The sequence below is a fragment of the Dasypus novemcinctus genome, chromosome 23, assembly GCF_030445035.2.
Source record: "Dasypus novemcinctus isolate mDasNov1 chromosome 23, mDasNov1.1.hap2, whole genome shotgun sequence".
Lineage (NCBI taxonomy): Eukaryota > Metazoa > Chordata > Mammalia > Cingulata > Dasypodidae > Dasypus > Dasypus novemcinctus.
In genome coordinates this window covers 12,731,845-12,753,829 of record NC_080695.1, presented here as the reverse complement: position 1 = coordinate 12,753,829, position 21,985 = coordinate 12,731,845, and the positions used below count along the sequence as shown (strand labels likewise).

Sequence of the window (21,985 nt, the reverse complement as noted above, 5' to 3'; positions counted from 1 at the left end):
GCTCAATGGATAGAGCATCTGCCTATCACGTGGGAGGTCCACGGTTCAAACCCCGGGCCTCCTTGACCCGTGTGTAGCTGGCCCATGCGCAGTGCTGATGCGCGCAAGGAGTGCCACGCCACGCAGGGGTGTCCCCCGTTTAGGGGAGCCCCACGCACAAGGAGTGCGCCCCGTAAGGAGAGCCGCCCAGGGCAAAAGAAAGTGCAGCCTGCCCAGGAACGGCGCCGCCCACACTTCCCGTGTAGCTGACAACAACAGAAGCGGACAAAGAAACAAGAGCGCCCCGTAAGGAGAGCCGCCCAGGGCAAAAGAAAGTGCAGCCTGCCCAGGAACGGCGCCGCCCACACTTCCCGTGTAGCTGACAACAACAGAAGCGGACAAAGAAACAAGACGCAGCAAACAGACACAGAGAACTGACAACTGGGGGGGGGGGGGGCGGGGAATTAAATAAATAAATAAATAAATCTTTTTTTTAAAAAAAAGAAAAAGACAGGGGAGGAGCAAATGCAAATGTCCTGAGGCAGACCCGTGATTGATATATTCAGGGAACAGCATGAGAGTGTGGCCCCAATAAGGGGGCTGGGGAGGAGCGTGGCAGGACAGGGACTCAGAGAGGCGGCTGTGCTGCCACCATCACGGACTTGGCCTTTATGCTGAGACCAGAAGCCCCGAGGAGCTGTGAGCAGGGGGACGGCATGAACCGCCTCGGGCTGCCTGGAGCGCGGCTCGTAGGACGCGGACGGCTCGGGGAGCTCCAGAAGGCGGCCACGCCGCTTCCAGGGAGAGTGGCCCGTGGCGCTGGCCAGGGTGGTAGCAGAGGTGGGAGCCTGGGTGCCTTCCACAAGTGGGGCCCCGGGGTTTCCTAAGGATCCGAATGGGGGTGTGAGAGAAGGAGAGGAGTCCAGGGGCGCCCAGGTTCGGCTGACACAGCCGCAGGGCCGCACTGCTCTCCGCTCTCCACAGCGGTGTGAGCTGAGGGTGGTGGGCTGGAGGAAGGGGCCAGCACCTCGGCGAGGGGCGCTGAGCTGTGGGTCACCCAGAGGAGTCTCAGCGCAGGCGGCTGGGTGGACAGGCAAAGACGGGAGGCCGGGCGAGCACGGTGAGCGGAGGGGACCCAGCGGCGCCCAGGTGCTCGGCAGTGAGCGTCTGGCAGAAGATGAGTCAGAAAAGAAGTCTGAGAAGCGTCGAGGAACACTGAGAACGTGGGGCCTGGGAAGCTGAGGCAAGGATGTGTTTCAGGAGAGAGGGATGCACTGTTTCAAATGCTGCTGCGAGGGCGTGGGAAGTGGGAACTGACAAGGGACCGCCGCATGTGTCGACGTGGAGGGCCCCGGAGACCGCCACGCAGGACTGGGGGGACAGGTGCCTGGCTGGGGTGGGGCAACAAAAGAAGAGGCGTCCTTCCACGGAAGGCCACGGATTGGATTATTCCGTTTTTACGAAGTATCCAGAAGAGACAAATCTGGAGACACAGCAAGTAAATTAGTGGTTGCCTCAGGGATGGAGGGAGGCGCTGATTGGGGGGTACTGGGTTTCTTTTGGGGATGACAGAATTGCACATTTCTAAATGGTTGATTTCATGTTAAATTTAATCTCAATTTAAAAAAAAAGAATGGGAGGAGAGGAGTTGGAGATAAACTGTGCAGAAAGCTTTCCGAGAGTTTTGCTCCAAAGGTAAGAAGAGAGAGCGGGGAGATAGCAAAAAAGAAGGGTTTTTGTTACGGCTGTTTCGTTTGTTTTTAAGATGGGAGAAACGAGCATGTTTGAATGTGTCCAGTCGAGAGAGAAATTCTGCTCTAATGACAGAGGGTCTCAAGTCCCCAGGGGAGGGACCGGCCCCGTAACAAGCAGAAGGTGTGTGTGGGCAGCAGGCACAGGCGGGTGCAGAGTTGGCAAATGCTCTTCGAATGGCTTCAGTTTTCTCGGTGCAGTTAGGAAGCCACAGCAGAGTGAGGATGGGGGAGAAGGTGCTAGAGTTGGAAGACGGAGAAGAAAGTAGGAAAATGTCCCACAGGGGTTGGGAAAGGTAGCCAGCCGGGCAGGGAAAGGCGGTCTACTTACAGGGCAGCCTACCAGTCACGGGGGGAACAGGGCACCAGGCAGGGTGTCCCCTGGGCTCTCCTCCACAGAGTCCGCTGAGCGTGCAGGGTGGGGTAGGCAGAGCGTTTAGAGGATTTCAGCAGAGCTTTGATTTTGCCTGGGGACGCGTGAGGTCAAGCTTGCGGAAGTCACGGCAACAGCAAGGTCTGGCTGTGACTTTCTTCATGGCAAGGCTGCGGGGGCCTCTGCTCCCTGCCCTCAGCAGATCCCTTCCCAGTCCTGCAGGGACAACTTGGCGGAAGGCAGATGGACACCCAGAAAGAGCAAATACGGAAAACAGAGATCTACTTGTTGCCTCCCATCACTTTACAGACGAAAAGACAGAATCTGAGGGAGTCTGACTTGCCCAAAGCCCCCCAGCAAGAAATATTAAAACTTGAAGAGATTTCTCTCTCATTCATTGGGAGGAGGAGATCAATTAATGTTTTTGACATGTACATGACTTCTATGAAAATACTACGAAAACAATACAAGTAACTGAATTATTGAATAAAGTATCCAAGAAATACCCACATAGTTTTGATTTCATTCGTTATTTCCTAATATCAGAAATACTATTCTTCCTAATTTAATACCTAGTTTTCTAATATAATTTAGGATATGTGTGGGTGTGTGCATTTTGGTTAGAATTCTTTACAATCAAATCTTCGTTCTTGGTACCCAAGGCGGGGAAAAAGTCTGATTTGGATCTGTACAATTTGTGACACCTCTTTACAAACCTCAAGTTCAAAGTTGCTGTCAATTCCATCATGTATAAAAGGATTATCCTCTGCTATGACCTCCACAAATCTGGTTGCTGATAATTCTTTAGTTATCATTTTAAAGTCCTGTAAAAGAAACAACCAACCAAACCGTAAAGGTCTATAGTGATAAACAGCTGTATATATTTATGTCAAATTATATCAGTGTAACACTTTAAAGGAATGTACAAAAATTTAAGATCTTAAAACTGATAATTTCAAAAAGTCTTTTGGATGAACACTGGTCTTTACCTCTTCCCTCTAGGATAACAGCCAAACAACCCTTTAGAGGCATAAACACGCAGCACAAAGAGAGTGGAGAGTAGCAGACCAGGCGGTGCTCTCAGCACAGTTCTCGGCTGGAGAGCGCTGGACTGATGGACTTGACAGATCAGGGAAACAGAGAGCTCCATGCCACAGCCAAGGAGACCAGGCACAAGACTTGCCGAGCTGTAGGCTCTCAGGCCCACCTACAAGCTACAGGTGGAGCTGACCACGGGAAGACTCGCTGAAAGTCTTGGTGGAGACCCTTTCCCCATCTAAGCTGGAGATAATGGACCAGAGAGAATTTGGCCTGGGGTATATATGGCTCCCCTAAAGTCACAGGGCCATACTGAAAACAAGGATGAAGAGAAAGTCAGTTTTGGTGACGCGCCCCACTCCCCACCTCTTCCTTTCATTCTATTCTAAGACCTGTGAAAGCCAGGTTCCTATGCCCAGGCAGCAGTTAGGAGAAACCTTCTCTTGAAAGTTGCAAGGGAGTGAAGGTGGCTCAAGCAGGTCGAGTGCCTCCCTCCCACATCAGAGGTCCCGAGTTCAGTTCCTGGTTCCTCCTAGGGAAACAAGACAGACACAGCAAGTGCAAACAACGAGTGTGTGGAAGAAATAAGTAAAATAAAACTTGGAAAGCTGCACTCCCAAGAGAAAGGATTTATCAATACTGACAGCTGGGGGGCCTGGCTTGATTACCCCACCCTGAGCTGATGCCACTCATCTACGATACACTGCCAGAGTACTGGGGAGGACACGTGAGAGATAGCCAGAGAACAAAACCAAATGAAGGGAAGCGGACTTGGCCCAATGGATAGGGCCTCTGCCTACCACATGGGAGGTCCACGGTTTCAACCCTGGACCAACTTGACTCGTGTGGAGCTGGCCCATGCGCAGTGCTGATACGTGCAAGGAGTGCCGGGCCACGCAGGGGTGTCCCTGCATAGGGGAGCCCCATGCGTAAGGAGTGCACTCCATAAGGAGAGCCGCCCAGCACGAAAGAAAGTACAGCCTGCCCAGGAGTGGCACCGCACACATGGAGAGCTGACACAAGATGACACAACAAAAAGAAACACAGATTCCCAGTACCGCTGGTAAGGATAGAAGCAGTCACAGAGGAACACACAGCGAATGGACACAGAGTGCAGACAACTGGGGGTGGGGGGAAAGGGGAAGGGAAGAGAAATAAATAAAAAATAAATCTTAAAAAAAAAAAAGCCAAATGAAGACAATGGACTTGGAGGGAACAGAGACAAGGTAAAGAGCAGAGAAAACCCCCTCCCTCAGTCATTCATTTCTTTAGTGAGAGAAGAGATATTTTACATTCATGTGAAAACCAGCTCAGAAGCTGGCGGCAGAGTGAGGAGCTCCGGGAGTCAGCTCGTCCTCCAGGGCAGTTTGTAATCAGTCAGAGCTAATCAAATCACCGGTTTGGGGGGGGTCAGGAGACCAGAAGAGCATCCTGCAACATCCTTGAAGGAGTGGGAGGAGGAAACTGCCCATCTACAGAGAAGATTCATAAGTAGAGCACTCCACACTGAGGAGCTGGTGGCTCACGCTGCCTCAGGAGCTACTCCCTGGCTGGAGTTGGAAGCTCCATGTCCCAAAAATGGGGAAGGAAGAGATGGTCAAGCACTGATTCCAGCTAGTGATTAGTAAATTCAGCTGGCTAAAGTCCAGTCCTTAGAACAGGAGATGTTTGAACCTGTCCAACTCGGAAAGAGGCCAGTAGACCCCATTTTACCTCCACCCCCAGGAGGAGGGAAGGCAGGGCTGATTAAGAATCACACTGAAGGTAGGGACTGGCTCCTTCCCACCCAGGTCGGATTAAAGCCCTAGCCTAGGCTCCAGCCCCACCTCCAGCAGGGAAGAGGCTGGGGGGACCTGCGCCAGCCTCTGTGGGGCAACTGCAGGCACTTTCAACCTGCATGGACTAGATCCGTGAACAAACCTGTGGATACATCTCTGTCCCCATTGGATAGGAAGGGGTCAGTGTTCCCTCAGCCTCTCCGGGCAACTGTGGGCACTTTCGGTCCACACAGAATAGAGTCTTGGGCACTCCTGTGGCTCCATCTTCCCCCCTGACAGCAGGAGGAGGGACAGTGCTCCCTCACCCTCTCCTGGAACTGCAGTCACTTTCAACCTGCACGGACTAGATTGCTGGGCATACCAGAGGCTCCGTTCCCGCCCCTGGCAGGAAAGGAGGGGGGCTGGAGTTTCATCAGTCCACCTGGACAACTCCAGTCAGTTTTGACCCACACAGCTTGGTTTACTGCCCAGACCTGTGGCTCCATCCCTACTCCGGGCAGGAGAAGAAGGGTCAGGGAGCTTCATTAAGTCTTTCAGGCAACTGCAGATGGTCTTGGCCTGTGTGACTTGGATTACTCACATGGCTGCAGCTCCGTCCCTACCCCTGGCAGGGGAAAAAGGTGGGAGAAGCTTCATAGGCTCCTGGGACAGTGCAGGATGGTTCAGCCTCCATGACTTCCAGTACCCACCTATCCTCAGCTCCTATTCTGCAACCAGTAAGGTAGAGAGTCCAAGAACCAGAAGAAAAAGAGCTGAAAAAATTCATACTGGCCAAACATGAGCCACTATAAAGTTCCAAATTAAGTTTCACCAGGTATCAAAGGTGGTGGGGGTACTATAGCACAAAGTCAATCATATAGAAAGCCCAAGATTAAAGAGAGAAAAGGGGCCAAGAATATATACATCTAGTAAATCAGATGCCAAGACACCAACAAAAAAATTACAATCCATACCAAGATACCAAGAAACAGGAAGGTAGAACCCAGTCAAAGGAATAAACTAAGCCTCCAGATGACATAAAGGACTTGAGACAACTAATCATAGATGTTCAAACAAATAGCCATCCAAATGAGATGGCTAAAGAGATTAAGGACATTAAGAAGATACTAGGTGAGCACAAAGAAGAACTTGAAGGCATACATCGAAAAATAACAGAGCTTATGGGAATGAAAGGCTGAATAAATGAAATATAAAAGTCACTGGAGGCATATAATAGCAGATTTGAAACGGCAGAAGAGAGAATGAATGAGCCTGAAGACAGGGCCTCTGAATGCAAACATATAAAAGAATGGGAAAAACTGAACAGGTCTCAGGGAACTAAACGACAACAAGAGATATGCAAACATATATGTCATAGGTGTTGAGGAGAAGAGAAGGGAAAGAGAACAGAAAGAATATTGAAGAAATAATGTAGAAAAGTCCCCACTTTATTGAAGGACGTGGAGCACAATGTATTCCCATCCAAATAAATCTAAATAGACCTACTCCAAGACACAGACTAATCAGAATGTAAAATGTCAAAGATAAAGAAAGAATCCTGGAAAGTGGATATGGCTTAAGCGGTTGGGTGCCCACCTCCCACATGGGAGGTTTGGTTCAGTTACTGGTGCCTCCTAAAGAAGACAAACAATGAGAAGACAATGAGCAGGACCAACGAGCAGACAATGAGCAAAAACAATGAGCAGACAACAAGAGAAAAACAAGGAGCAGACAAGCAGACAATGAGCATGAAAGAACAGCAAGCAGGACAGTGAGCTCACAATGAGCAAAAGTACCCAAAATGAGCAAGGAGCAGATGTGGCTTGAGCAGTTGGGCACCTGCTTCCCACATGGGGGGGGTCGTGGGTTTGGTTCCCAGTTCCTCCTAAAGAAGAAACATACAGACAATGAGCAAAAAACAAGTGACAACAAGAAGACAATAAACAAAAATAGTGAGCAGACAGCAGTTGCAGGCAACAAGCAGGAATAGTGAGGAAATGGATGAAGGAGCCAACTCAGGGAAGAGGGAAGGAAGAGAGAGACTCCTGAGAGCAGCAAGGGAGGAGCAAATCATTACATATAGGTGATGCCCAATAAGATTAAGGGCTGATTTCTCACCATGGACGCAAGAAGCAATAATGTATATATTTATTTACTGGTGGAAAAAACAACTGCCAGCCAAGAATCTTATATCTGGCAAGACTGTCTTTCAAAAATAAGGGCAAGTTTAGAATATTCACAGATAAACAGAAACTGAGAGTGCTTGTAATGAAGAAACCAATTTTGCAGGAAATATTAAAGGGAGTGCTACAGCCTGAAAAGAAAAGACAGGATAGAGAGGCTTGAGAGAGTCTACAAATGAAGATTATATCAGTAAAAGTAACTAAAAATGTAAAAAGAATGGTGAAAACAAGATATGACAGATACAAACCAAAGATCAAAATGGGTGAAATAAAAACTGTTAACGGATTAAACTCCCCAATCAAGAAACAAAGACTGGCAGAATGGATAAGAAAATATAAGCCATCTATATGTTGTCCACAAGAGACTCACACTTGACCCAAGGATACAAGTAGATTGAAAGTGAAAGATAGGAAAAAGATATTCCATGCATGCAGTAAACAAAAGAAACCAAAACAAACAAAAAAGCTGCAGTAGCTATACTTATATTGGATGAAATAGACTTTTAAAAAAGTAAATGTTTTATTAGAGATAAGGAAGGTCATTATATACTAATAAAAGAGGCAATCTCCAGGAAGAAATAACAATCATAAATGTATATGCACATAACCAGGATACCCCAAATTACATGAGGCAAACACTGGCAAAACTGTAGGGAGAAATAGATATCTCTACAATAATAGTTAGAGACTTCAATATACCACTCTCATCATCGGATAGATCATCTGGGCAGAGGATCAATAAAGAAACAGAGAAGTTGAATAATGTGATAAATGAACTAGACATATATAGAACATTGTACCCCAAAACAGCACAATATACATTCTTCTCAACTGCTCATGTATCTTTCTCCAGTATAGACAATATGTTGGGTCACAAAGCAGATCTCAATAAATTTTAAAAGATCAAAATTATACAAAGCACTTTTACTGATGATAATGAAATAAAGCTGAAATCAACAACAGGCAGAAAAGGGAAATTTTGCAAATATATAGAGATTAAACACTCAAATAATCAGTGGGTCAAAGACGAAATTGAAAGAGAAATCAGTAAATAGCTTGAGACAAACAAAAACAAAAACACAACATATTGGAACCTATGGGATGCAGGGAAAGCATTGCTAAAAGGGAAATTTATAGCTCTCAATGTTTACAGAAACAAAGAAGAAAGAGCTAAAATAAATGACTAAACTACACAGCTGGAAAAGTTAGAAAAAGAACAGCAAACTATGTCCAAAGCAAGCAGAAGGAATGAAATAATGAAGATTAGAGCAGAAATAAATTGAGAACAACAACAACAAAAAAACAGTAGAGATAATTAACTAAACCAAAAGTTGGTTCTTCAAGATCAATAAAATTGACAAACCCTTAGCTAGACTGACAAAGAAAAAATGGGAAGATGCAAATAAATACAATCAGAAATGAAATTGAGGACATTACTACTGGCACAACAGAAATAAAAGAGGTCATAAGAGCATACTATAAACAACAGTACACTGACAAACTAGATGATGTAGATGAAATGGAAAAATTCCTAGAAATATATGAACAACCTACTGACCCTAGAAGAAATAGAAGACCCAACAAACCAATGACAAGCAAAGAGATTGAAACAGTCATCAAACAACTCCCCAAAATGAAAAGCCCAGGACCATATGGCTTCACAGGTGAATTTCTACCAAACATTCAGAGAAGATTTAATACCAATCTTACTCAAACTGTTCCAAAAAATTGAGCAGGAAGGAATGCTACCAAACTCATTCTATGAACCAATACCACCAAAGTCAGATAAAGATATTATGAAAAAAAGAAAATTACAGACCCATTTCCTTAAAGAATATGGATGCAAAAATCCTCAACAAAATACTCGTTAATTGAATCCAAGAACACACTAAAAGAATTATTCATCATGATCAAGTTGGTTTTATCCAGGCATGCAAGGGTGGTTCAACACAAGAAAAATCAATTAGCCTAATACACAACATTAATAGATCAAAGAAGAAAGATTACATGATCATCTTGATGCAGAAAAGGTATTTGACAAAATGCAGCATCCTTTCTTGATAAAAATACTCCAAAAGATAGGAATCTAAGGAAACTTTCTCAACATGATGAAGAGCATATATGAAAAAACACACAGCTAACCTTGTGCTTGAAGGTGAAAGACTGAAAGCTTTCCCACTGAGATCAGAAACAAGATAAGGATGCCCACTGTCACCACTGTTGTTCAGTACAGTGCTAGCGGGTCTAGCTAGAGCAGTCAGGCAAGAAAAAGAAATAAAAGGTGTCCAAATTGGAAAGGCAGAGTAAAACTTCTGCTATTCACAGATGATATGATCTTATACCTAACAAATCCCAAAAAATCTACAACAAAGCTACTAGTGCTTATAAGCAAATTCAACTGAGAGGCAGGATACAAGATTAAGATGCAAAAATCAGTAATGTTTCTATACACTAGTAATCAACAATCTGAGGAGGAAGTCAGGGGAAAAAATTTCATTTACGATAGTGACAAAAAAGAATAAGATATTTAGGAATAAACTTAACCAAGGATATAAAGCACTTGTATTAAAAAACTACAATGCATTCCTAAAAGAAATCAAAGAAGACCTAAATAAATGGAAGAACATTCTGTGTTCATGAAAAGGAAGACTGAATATCATTAAGATGTCAATTCTACCAAAATTGAAATACAGATTCAATGCATTGTCAATAAAAATTCCAACAGCTTTTTAAAAAGAAATGTAAAACCCAATTATCAAGTTTATTTGAAAGGGTAAAAAGCCCCAATTAGCCAGAAACATTTTAAAAAGGAAGTTGGAGGACTCTCATTTCCAGACTTTTAATCATATTACCTAGCTACAGTGGTAAAAACAGCATGGTACTGGCATAAAGATAAACATAAAAACCAGTGGAACCAAGATGATTGTTGAGAAACAGACCCTCACATCTATGGTCAAGTGATTTTTCACAAGGCTGTCACACCTGCCCACCTGGGGCAGAACAGTCTATTCAATAAATGGTGCTATAAGACCTGAATAGTCATATCCAAAAGAAAGACTGAGGACCCCTACTTCATACCTTATATAAAAATTATCTCAAAATGGGTCAAAGACCTAAATATAAAAGTGAGAACCATAAAAATCCTCAAGAAAATGTAAGGAAACATCTTCAAGACCTGGTGGTAGGTGTTAGATTCTTAAACATTACACTGAAAGCATAAGCAATGAAAGAAAAAATGGGACCTCCTCAAACCTGAACACTTTTGTGCTTCAAAAGACTTCGTCAAGAAGGCGAAAAGGCAGCCTACTCAATGGGAGAAAATATTTGGAAATCATATATCTAATAAAGGTTTGATTTCCATGCTATATAAAAAGATCATAAGGAAGCAGATGTGGCTCAACTGATAGAACATCCACCTACCATACAGGAGGTCCAGGGTTCAAACCCAGGGCCTTCTGGCCCGTGTGGTGAGCTGGCCCCTGCACAGTGCTGTTGCGCATAAGGAGTGCCATGCCACACAGGGGTGCCCTCGCATAGGGAAGCCCCATATGCAAGGAGTGCACCCCCGCAAGGAGAGCCACCCCACGTGAAAAAAGCACAGCCTGCGCAGGAATGGCACCGCACACACAGAGAGCTGACGCAGCACAATGATGCAACAAAAAGAGACACAGAGGGAAGCAGACTTGGCCCAGTGGATAGGGCGTCTGCCTACCACATGGGAGGTCCACGGTTCAAACCCCCAGGCCTCCTTGACCCGTGTGGAGCTGGCCCATGCGCAGTGCTGATGCACACAAGGAGTGCCCTGCCACGCAGGGTTGTCCCCCGTGTAGGGGAGCCCCACGTGCAAGGAGTGCGCCCCGTAAGGAGAGCCGCCCAGCACGAAAGAAAATGCAGCCTGCTCAAGAATGGTGCCGCACCCACAGAGAGGTGACATAGCAAAATGACGCAACAAAAAGAAACACAGATTCCCATGCCGCTGACAACAACAGAAGTGGACAAAGAAGAAGACGCAGCAAATAGACACAGAGAACAGACAACCGTGGAGGGGTTGGAGGGGAGAAGACAGAAATAAATAAATAAATAAATCCAAAAAAAAAAAAAAGAGAGAGACACAGATTCCCGGTGCCACTGACAAAAATGCAGGTGAACACAGAAGAACATACAGCAAATGGACAGAGAGAGCAGACAATGGGGATGAAGGGGAGAGAAAATACAATAAAATAAAATAATAAAATAAAATTAAAATTAAATAAAATGAAGAGATCATACAACTCAACAATAAAAGAGCAAGCAATTCAATTTTTTAAATGGACAAAAGACTTAAATGGGCATTTCTCCCAAGAAGAAATACAAATGGTGAAAAAGCACTTGAAAAATGTTCAATATCACTAGCTATTAGGGAAATGAAAATCAATACTACAATGAGATATCATTTCACACCTCATAGAACGGACATTATTTTTAAAACAAAAACAGAAAACAAGTGCTGGAGAGGCTGTGGAGACGTGGGAGCACGCTTTCACTGTTGGTGGGAATGTGGAGTGGAGCAGCCTTTGTGGAAGACAGTTTGGCAGTTCCTCAGGAAGCTAAATATAGAACCGCCATATGATCCAGCTGTCCCTCTACTAGGAATATATCTAGGAGAAACTGAAAACAGTAACGTGAAGAGACATTTTCACACTGATGTTCATAGCAGCATTATTCACAATTGCCAAAAGATGGAAACACCCAAGTGTCCATCAACCAATGAATGGATAAACAAAGTGTGGTGTATACATATGATGGAATACTATGCTGCTGTGAGGAAAAATGAAATTGGGACACATAGGATAACATGGACAAGCCTTAAGGACATTATGCTAAGTGAAGTAAGCCAGACACAAGGGGGCAAATATTGCATGATCTCACTAATATGAACTAAATATGAAGAATAAACACATGGAATCCAAACCTAGACTGTAGGTTATGGGAGACAGGATGAGCACTGAGAAGGGGTACTGATGCTTAACGTCTGTGGAGTTTTCTATTAGCTTGACTGTTAAAGTATGGAAATGGATAGAGCTGATGGTAACACATTATGGTGAGTAGAAGTAACACGGCTGGATTATAAATGGGATGGCAGCTGAGGGGGTATTCTAGGGATGTAAATGTCATTGGAAGGAAAGCTGGAGAATGATATGGGGACTGAACAGCACAGTGAACCTTGAGGTGGATGATGACTGTGGTTAATAAAACAAATATAAGAACATTCTTCTATGAACTACAACAAACGTATGTCGCTATTACAAGGTGATAAGAATATGGTGATGCATGGGAAAAATACAAATAATATAACTTACGAACTATAATTAACAGCAATATTATAATATTCTTGCATCAATGTCAAAGAAGGTATATCAACACTAAGGGCCAATAATAGAGAAGAAAGGGATTTTTTTCTTTTCAGTTAAGTAAAGCATTCAAAGGTTAACCAGGGTGATGACTGCATGACTCTGTGATGAAAGTGATAGCCACTGAGGCTACACTTTGGATAAACCACACAAGGCATGGGACTGTGTAACACAGTAAACTGTGTGGTGGAAGATGGACTGTGGTTAGCAATAAAAATATGAGTGTTCTTTCATGAACTGTAACAAAAAGGACAGTGCTAATACATGGTGTTAATAATAGGGGGTGTAAGGAAAAACATACCGACAGTGCACTGTGAACCATAGCTGGTGATGGCAGTCTGATCATGTTCTTACATAATCTGTACTAGATGTTCCACAACAGTGCAAGGTGTTTGTGGAGGAGTGATGTGTGTACATTATGAATGATTGTTTTGTAAGATCACAACTTCTCTAATTAAAAAACAAACAGAGTGCTAAAAAAGAACAATCAGAGAATGAAGAGAGCTTTTGGAGATTAAAAATATCATAGCAGAAATAAGATATTCAATAGAAGGAGTTATAGATAAAACAAGAAATCACTCCGAAACGAGAACAAAAAGCCAAGACTGGATGATCGGAGAGAGAAGAAAGAAAAATTAGCTAACTGGTCCATGAGGTTCAACATCTAACTTCCAGAAAAAGAAGATAAGGAAAATTGGAGGGCAGGAAAGACTGAAGAAGTAATTCAAGAACATTTCCAAGGACACAATGTTTCCAATGGGAAGGTGCATATAATAAATTTTAAAAGATCCACATCAAAACCACATTGTCATGACATTTCAGAACAAGGATAAAAGACCTTTCAGCAAGGGGAAAAATGTTCCATAAAAGGTTGGGAAGCAACAGGAATCAAGAGAGTGAGGCACTGGCATAAAGACATACATATAGATGAAAGGACTAGAATTGAGCCCATATATCTATGGTCAATTGACTTTCGACATGGGTGCCAAGACAAGTCAATGAAGAAAGAACAGTCTTTATGCAAAAGAATGGAGTTGGACCCCTTCCTTATGCCATACACAAAAATTAACTCGAAAGAGATCACAGACCTTAAGGAAAGAGCTAAAACTGTAAAACTCTTAGAATACACAGGAATAAATCTTCATGACCCTGGATTAACAAAGCTTTGGTAATGGCATAAAAAAAATTATATTTGGTGCCTTGTCATTTTTGCTTAGTCATAAGATCCCCTTTTGAGTGAATACCCGAGCTGAGCCTGCCCTGGGCATAACCGTGACGAGCAAGGCCCGCACCTCCCTAAGGTTTGGATAAAAGCCGCCCTTAGCTTCTCTGAATGGCCCCTGCCACGTCTGCCTTTCGCATCGTAAAGTTTGAAACTGCCAATCCCCAGCAGAGCGGGAAAGCCCTACCGCTCCCCTTGGGGCCACAATAAAGGCAAGAGCTCGGAACCCATGTGTGGTCCCTCCCGCCACCCGCACAGACCCTCACAGGAACCCAGGTTGGGTAAACCCCCCCCTTCTCCCCTCTGCTCCGCCAGGCTTGTTGATCTAATAAAGCTGTCCTTTCATCCATTCAGCTGGCTAGCTCTCTGTGTTTGTGCCTCATCATCCAAAGAACTTCCACATAACATCCAAAAGAGCTTTCTTGGATATGACACCAGAAAAGGATAAATTGGATTTCATCAAAATTTAAAACTTTTGTGCATCAAATGACATATCAAGAAAGTGAAAAGATAACCTACAGAATGGGGGAAAATATTTGGAAACCATATATCCGGTAAGGGTTTAATATCCAGAATATGTATAAGAACTCCAACAACTCAACAACAAAAAGAAAACAATTCAATTTTTTAAAAATGGGCAAAGGACTTGAATAGACATTTCTCCAGAGAAGATACACAAATGGCCAATAAACACATGAAAAGATGTTCAATATCATTAACCACTAGGAGAATGCAGATCAAAACCACAATGAAAGAGTAACTGCAGTGGATTAAAACATATCAAATTATGTCTAAATCTAGGAGTTAATAACGATTTTTTAAAACCTTATTAGTCACCTTTGAAGAATTGCTAGGATATCGACTCACTATTCTGAAAATTAATAAAGGGGAAAAAATCAAGCATTTATCCCTCTTTTCCCTTACGGACTGTATTTCGGAGTAATGAAATAGCTGCTAAGGTGATGTTCTTGAAAGAAGACTCAAAGCTAATAAATACAGAATGAATGATAAACTTAGAAAATTACCATTGCGCAACTCCTTATGAAATAACGGGCTCTTGCATTGGTCATCAGGGCTGCTAAAATCACTGGTGAAAGGTTTATGGGAAACATTATAATGGAGGGATCGTCCTGACACCCAGTAACATACCGTCACTCTCAACATCACTAAAAGTGCACTATTCTTTTTATCCCTTGGCGGGAGAATGGACGCAGTCCCCCACTACCACAAATTATGCAGTTGAGTTTCCCACATTTGGGGAAATAAAAGTGCTATGTTCTCGATGTGATGTGTAGGAAGTACACAGAACCACCTGCAGTTTTTCCAAAGAAATGAACCTGAACTTAATCCTCTAACTTTAGTGAAGATGTGAGGTAAGGAGAACTATCTGGGAAATGGACTTGGCCCAGGGGTTAGGGCGTCCGTCTACCACATGGGAGGTCTGCGGTTCAAACCCCGGGCCTCCTTGACCCGTGTGGAGCTGGTCCACGTGCAGTGCTGATGCGTGCAAGGAGTGCCCTACCACGCAGGGGTGTCCCGCGTAGGGGAACCCCTCGCGCAAGGAGTGCGCCCCGTAAGGAGAGCCACCCAGCGCGAAAGAAAGTGCAGCCTGCCCAGGAATGGCGCCGCCCACACTTCCCGTGCCGCTGACGACAACAGAAGCGGACAAAGAAACAAGACGCAGCAAATAGACACAGAGAACAGACAACCGGGGGAGGGGGGAATTAAATAAATAAATAAATCTTTTAAAAAAAACAAACTTAAATTAAAAAAAAAAAAAAGAGAACTATCTTATCCAAACTGTAAAGATGCAGTCAACCAAATCCAGGAGCTCTGATGACATTCTCTACAGAGACAAATGACCTACTTTCTTCAAAAATAAGTGACCTTGAGGGAAGCGGATGTGGCTCAAGTGATAGAGCTTCCGCCTATCATATGGCAGGACCTGGGTTCCATCTCTGGGGTCACCTGGTGAAAAAAGAAGAGAAAGCATGCCCATGCGGTAAGCCAGTGCCTGCACAAGTGCCCGCGTGCTGAGCCAGTGCCCTGAGAAAGTGAGTCACGCAAGATGATGACACATCAAAAGAGAGACAAGGGGAGAGTCAAGGTGAAGCACAGCAGAAACCAGGAACTGAGGTGGCACAATTGACAGGGAACCTCTCTCCACATCAGAGGTCTCCAGGATCGAATCCCAGTGAATCCTAGAGGAGAGAAAATGAGAAGAGAAGACAACACAGACAGCAAAAACAGCAGGGCGGGAGGAGGGGAAGGGGGAAAATAAATAAATAAATCTTTTTTAAAAATGACCCTGAAGCAAGGCGGGAAGGTGAACAAATAAATAGCTGAATAATATATCATCTAAAAAGATCACATTTTCAATACTATTTTCCTATAGTTGGACACTAGGTTATTTAGTTTCTTCTGATATACACAATACAATTAAAATGATTAAAGCACTCTATTTTCTATTAGCATTCCCTTTTAGTTTTAACATTTATATTCCCAGAAGTATAAATTAGAACACCATGAAACAAAACCACCAATAATTATTACGAGAACATTGTATGGATTAGATGTTCTCACTATTTTTGATAATTACTTACTTTTTAAAAATCACTTTTTTGGTGAAGCATAATTTTTAAATGGCATTCACCCTCCCCTTTTCCTTTCAACAGCCAGGTATGCGTTAGCAAAGGTAAGCAGGCCACTGCCTGTACGCTCCAGCCATGGGGAAGCACGGTAGGCAGGCACTCCCTCTATTTCTGTTCCTTCTGCTATCACAGACCTTTTGAATTACTCTCTCACTTCCCTCTCTTCTGCCAAAAGAGACCAGTGAACGTTCAGTGGCCATGAAAATTCATCCCAGATTCTCATCTTATTTGCATATCAAAACTAGAATATCTTGCCTTTCTTTAATTAAAATCAAATGCTTATAAATATAAAACCAACATGAAACTTAGGAGATTACTTTCAACATCCAGAGGAAGTGCCTCATCCGCATGGTAAGCTCATACGGAGGAGCTGTGTTTGGTCTGCAGTAAGCCGCGTAAATCTCCCAGCACTTATCAATGTAGTTCATTGAATAGAGCGTCCGCTGCTGCTCACTGAACAAGCTGCCTAAAAAGATCAAGGGAAAATAAAACACTCAAAAAATGACGACAGGGTTTCTATTTTGAAACAAGTGATGGTGTCTCTAGTCCTGTTTTTGCATTTACCTTTCACGTGGCAGGCATTGGGATGGATGTTCTCAGTCATCAGTTTTGTAAAGCACATGAAGAGCGATGGGCTTCTATTTCTACAATTAAAAAGTTTTCATAATTACTCCTCCCTCTAGGAAGTGGAAGCTTAGTTCCCCGCTCCTTGAATGTGGCTGGACTCGGAGTTGCTTCTAACATACAGAGTATGGAAATGGGGAAAACAGTGAGTTCACAGGGGAGAAATTGGATGGACGGCACTTTACCCAGTGACCATCGACATCGTATGGCCCCTGATACCAAATGGTGAGAAGGGCAGGTCACCTCTGCGGTCTCTTCCCCAAAACCCAGAATGTCCCTCCAGTCAGGAGAAAACACCAGAAAGCCAGTATCGTGAGGTGTTTTACAAAATAATTAGCCAGTATGCTTTACAATGGTCAAGGTCACGAGAAGTCCAAACAACGATCACAGACTGGAGGGGACTGAGAAGACAGGACAGCAAAATGCAATGTGGGATCCTGGATTGGATCCTGCAACAGAAAAGGCACATCAGTGGGAAAACTGGGGAAATCCTCATAAAGTCTGTGCTTTTGTTAATAGTATTGTAACAATGTTAATTCTTTAGTTTTGACAAATTTACCATGTTCATGTAAGAGGATGCTAGTAGGTGAAGGGTATATGAGAACTCTCTAATCGGCAACTCTTCTGTAAATCTAAAATTATTTCAAAATAAAAAGGTTTTTTTTGGTAAAAGACATAATATTAATTTTGCCCTGAGAAATATAGGATATTCTGCCCTAAGAAGAAGGAGTCGGTTGTGGCTATTTCTGAAAAAACAAAACAACACAAAGCCTCCAAGAGCTAGTTGCAGTATGACATGGCTCAGATCTGAAGGGTTTTGAAGGTTTTAATCTAGGATCTGACAGCTTTGCGGTAAACACTGGTGGAGAAGTTTTGTTTCTAGTCCTTCATTTCGAGTTTAAGTCAAAGTAATAGTGAATACAGAAGAAAAGAGGACAGCGTGAGAAGCGTAAAACGGCGAGCTCCGCCCTCATCCTGACAAGGTGCGGCAAGCGCCATGGGGGTCTGGAAACAGTACTCACTGGTATTCTTTGTGATGAATGTGGTAAGCCAACTGCAGGAGGAAGTTCAAAAATGTTCGCAGAAGTATCGTTGTGAATGGAGAATGACTTTCTTCAACTGGTATGTCATTATTGGCTAAAATAAGAGAATTGGAGAGGACGCCTAGTATTTTCTGAAACCTATTTTATTTGCTCCTGGTATACAATTTTGAGAACTGATTTTGATGGAGTACTTTACTTCCTAGGGGATACTCTGGACAGTATATAAGACTCCACTAAAAGGAACCACCAGACGAAAGGTCTCCATCTGGTCAGTTTATCAAAACTTCAAAGAAACACTGTCCCAGTGTTTCTGAAAGTGGCGTGAGCCCTGTTGAGACTAATGCTGCCAGCTGTAAATGGATTGTAAGTAGGTTTTCAAACACTTAAGTCTGAAGAAGAAGAGTATTTTTTCCTAATATTTTACTTATCGAGTAGATAAACTGAGGTTTTCTGTGCTGTGTTCCAGATTTCCCCTGGAAGGAATGGCATAATGACTCTAACAACCTTCAAAGTTTTAAATTTATTGCATGCAATTTCTAAAGCACGACCAAGACTACAACCACCTAAAAGCCTTTTCCTAGACTATTCAAGCTCTCCCTAATCCTGCTTCTGACCTGCCAATTTCGTACTTTTTTCATATATGTTGGAGTGAGCGAACTTTTCTGTAAAGAGCCAGAGAGTACATAGTTTAGCGTTTGAGGGCCAGTCTCTGTCACAACTAATTAGCTCTGGTGCTATACCAAAAAAGCAGTGATAGACAATACATAAATGAATGGACATGACTATGTTCTAATATTTATTTACAAAAACAGGTGGTGGCTGGATTTGGCCCACGGGCTGTACTAGGCAGACCCCTGCTATCGATGGTCTTTGTTGGCTATTAGTTCCTGTGGTTGTCTCTTCAAGTATACAGTAAAGACCTTGAGAGTAAGACCATCTGCTAATCCGTGGAACACCTCTCTCAAGAGATGCCTTCCCCACTTCCTCAATGTTTCTTAACCGGTTTCAAGGTGACCTTGTGTTGTATCATCCTTTAACCTAAAAGATGAGACAGACCGGGAAAGCTCACCATTTAATATCCTGTCCATATCAGCAAGTGTTATTTTATGGTGATGAAATTTGCAGTCTTTTAGAAATCGCCAGAACTGAAGCTTTGTCATCAGAAAGGTATTATCCAGAGAGTGATCACACCCTAGGCTGCTGTAAAAGCTATAGATTCTTCTTAATTCTGTAATATTTCTTAAGATAGCATATTCTACCTGAAAAGAAGAAAACCACACATAAGTTAATTTTACCTAATGAGGATAAAAGTAAAAGAAACAATACCTATATTCAAAAGCAACACATGTAAAAGAACCACATAGGGCTAGCACAATGTAGACAAATTCAGGTCACATCAATAAAGTACAATTTCTGATTAACAGTAAAAACACATGCTGGTATCTGGAGAATGGAATTCCTTTCATATTGCCATGTGACAGTCTCCTATCTGAATGGCAAAAATAATGTTCTGTTGTCTTATCAGTCAATATCCCTCATGAACACAGATGTAAAAACCCTTGACAAAATATTAGTGAATCGAAGCCAGCAATATATTCATAAAAGACTAATATAGCAACACCAAGAATAAACACCAAGGTTTTTTCTGGCATTGTAAGGCTGGTTCAACATTTGAAAAATGAATGTAATTCACTGTAATAACTACAGATAAAACAAAACCACATGATCGTATCCATCAATGCTTTTGACAAAACCCAACGTCCAGTCGTAATAAACAGCCTCAGACAATTAGGAATAGAAAGGCACTTCCTTAAACTGATAAATGGCATGTACAGCAAGCATACAACTGCTGTCACGTAGAAAATGGTGGAGTAGGGTGCCCAAAGAATCTGTCCCTCCGCTGAAACAACCATATGATAGCAAACACTGACAGAGCAACTTTTTTGGAACTCTGGAATCTAATCCAATCTTACAGCAACAAGGAGCGCTGCTTAGTGAAGAAAAGGACAGCTGAATTTCATTAAAAGAGCATATTATGAACCAAATATATTATGTGAAATATGAATATGGGTAAAACTGCATATTTAAGACCATGTTTCTTTGAAGCTGAACAAATGTATGTTAATATTACAAAATGTTAATATCAGACCAAAAAAACCATTATGCCAAGTGAAGGAGACTAGACACAACACTACATATTGTATGATTCCATTTATATAAAATGTAAATATAAAATCAATTTATAAAGATAAAATTAGATTAGTGGTTATGTATAGCTAAGGAAGGAATGCTAAGGGGTGTGAAATCTTTTTGCAGTAATGAAATTGTTCTAAAATTTTTGAGATGATGAATGTACACTGTGATTATACAAAAAGCCACTGGTTATACACTTTGACTAGATCATATGGTGTGTGAATATATGTCAATAAAACTGCTTAATAAACAAGTAAATAATTGTGCAAGAATAGCCAGAAATAGCAGCTATGTACAGCAAGGGAACTAGAGACACTGCGAGGTGAGGAATTTTCTTATTTTTTTTTTGTCTGTTTTTTATTATTGAAATAATAAAAATGTTTTAAAAATGATTGAAGTGATGAACGCACAAATATGTGATTATACCAAATACCATTGATTGAACACTTTGGATAAACTGTATGCTTTATTAATATGTATCAATAAAATTCATTTATTTTCAAAGTATATAGCACCAAAACTAAAAAAAAGAGAGCATTGTGATGGAAAAGATGTGCCTCAAGCACCTGCTTCCTGGGTTTGGTCCCCGGTGCCTCCTAAAAAAAGAAAAAAGCAAACAAATGAAAAAACCGACTCAGGGGAGCTGATGTGGCTCAGTGGGTTGAGCGCCAGCTTCCCACTTATGAAGTCTGGGGTTCAATCCCCAACCACAGTACATAAAAAAAATAATAATAATCAAGAGAGCATTGTGGTGCTTTTGTTCACCAGCCCACAAACCACTATTCCTGGTATAACTTGCATATTAGAGGGCTAATTCACTTGTTCTTAAAGTACATTGGTGGTTTGGTTTTGTTTTTAAGATTCGTTTATTTTATTTTTAATTTATCCCCACCCCCAGATGATTCTCTTATCTGTCTACTCATTGTTTGCTCGCCTTCTCCAGGAGGCACTGGGAGCTGAACCTGGAACCTCCAAAACGGGAAGGGACTGCCCAACAGCGTGAGCTGCATCCACACCCCGTGGGCTGCAGTGTCTGCTGACGTGTGGCATCTGCTCACTTAGGTGTCTGCTCATTGCTGTAGGGTGCAGCGTCTAGCTCTTGTTACAGCAGGGTGCAGCACCTAGCTCTCACTGTGACGGTGCAGGCACCTGCTTCTCTTCTTTGGAAGGTACAATGACCCAAACCCAGGACTTCCCATGTGGGAGGCGGGTGTCCAACTAGTTGACGAACATCTGCTTCCCTGACCTTGGTTTTGACTTCTCCCTTCATGACAGAACAGCTTTCTGGGTGACAACATATCCCAGGAATGCAAGGGTGGGTCAGCATAAGAAAATCAGTTGAGGGAAGCGGACTTGGCCTAATGGATAGGGCGTCTGTCTACCACATGGGAGGTCCAGGGTTCAAACCCCAGATCTCCTTGACCTGTGTGGAGCTGGCCCACGTGCAGTGCTAATGTGCGCAGGGAGTGCCGTGCCACGCAGGGGTGTACCCCATGTGGGGGAGCCCCACGCACAAGGAGTGCGCCCTGCAGGGAGAGCCACCCAGTGCAAAGGAAGGCGTAGCCTGCCCAGGAATGGCGCCGCACACATGGAGAGCTGACACAACGAGATGATGCAGCAAGAAGAAGCACAGATTCCCGGTGCTGCTGATGGGAATGGAGGCAGTCACAGAGGAACACACAACGAATGGACACAGAGAGCAGACAACTGGGGGGGAGGGGGAAGAGAAATTAAAAAAAAATTTTTTTTAAAGAAATTCAGTTGATATAATATACCATGTT

The 21,985-nt window shown here is 43.0% G+C and overlaps 1 protein-coding gene across 3 annotated transcripts in view; it reads right to left on the bottom strand.

Annotated features, from left to right (window-relative positions):
• The window catches only part of RSPH10B (radial spoke head 10 homolog B), a 79,376-nt gene that overhangs the window by 16,117 nt on the left and 41,274 nt on the right, over window positions 1-21,985 (bottom strand). For all 3 annotated transcript variants that reach the window (XM_058285777.1, XM_071211140.1, XM_058285779.2), the window contains 5 exons: window positions 19,081-19,270; window positions 17,991-18,105; window positions 16,909-16,988; window positions 16,662-16,810; window positions 2,820-2,927 (listed from right to left, as the gene is read on the bottom strand). In XM_058285777.1, coding sequence (XP_058141760.1) covers window positions 2,820-2,927; window positions 16,662-16,810; window positions 16,909-16,988; window positions 17,991-18,105; window positions 19,081-19,270 — 642 coding nt within the window. The remainder of the gene's footprint in view (window positions 1-2,819; window positions 2,928-16,661; window positions 16,811-16,908; window positions 16,989-17,990; window positions 18,106-19,080; window positions 19,271-21,985) is intronic.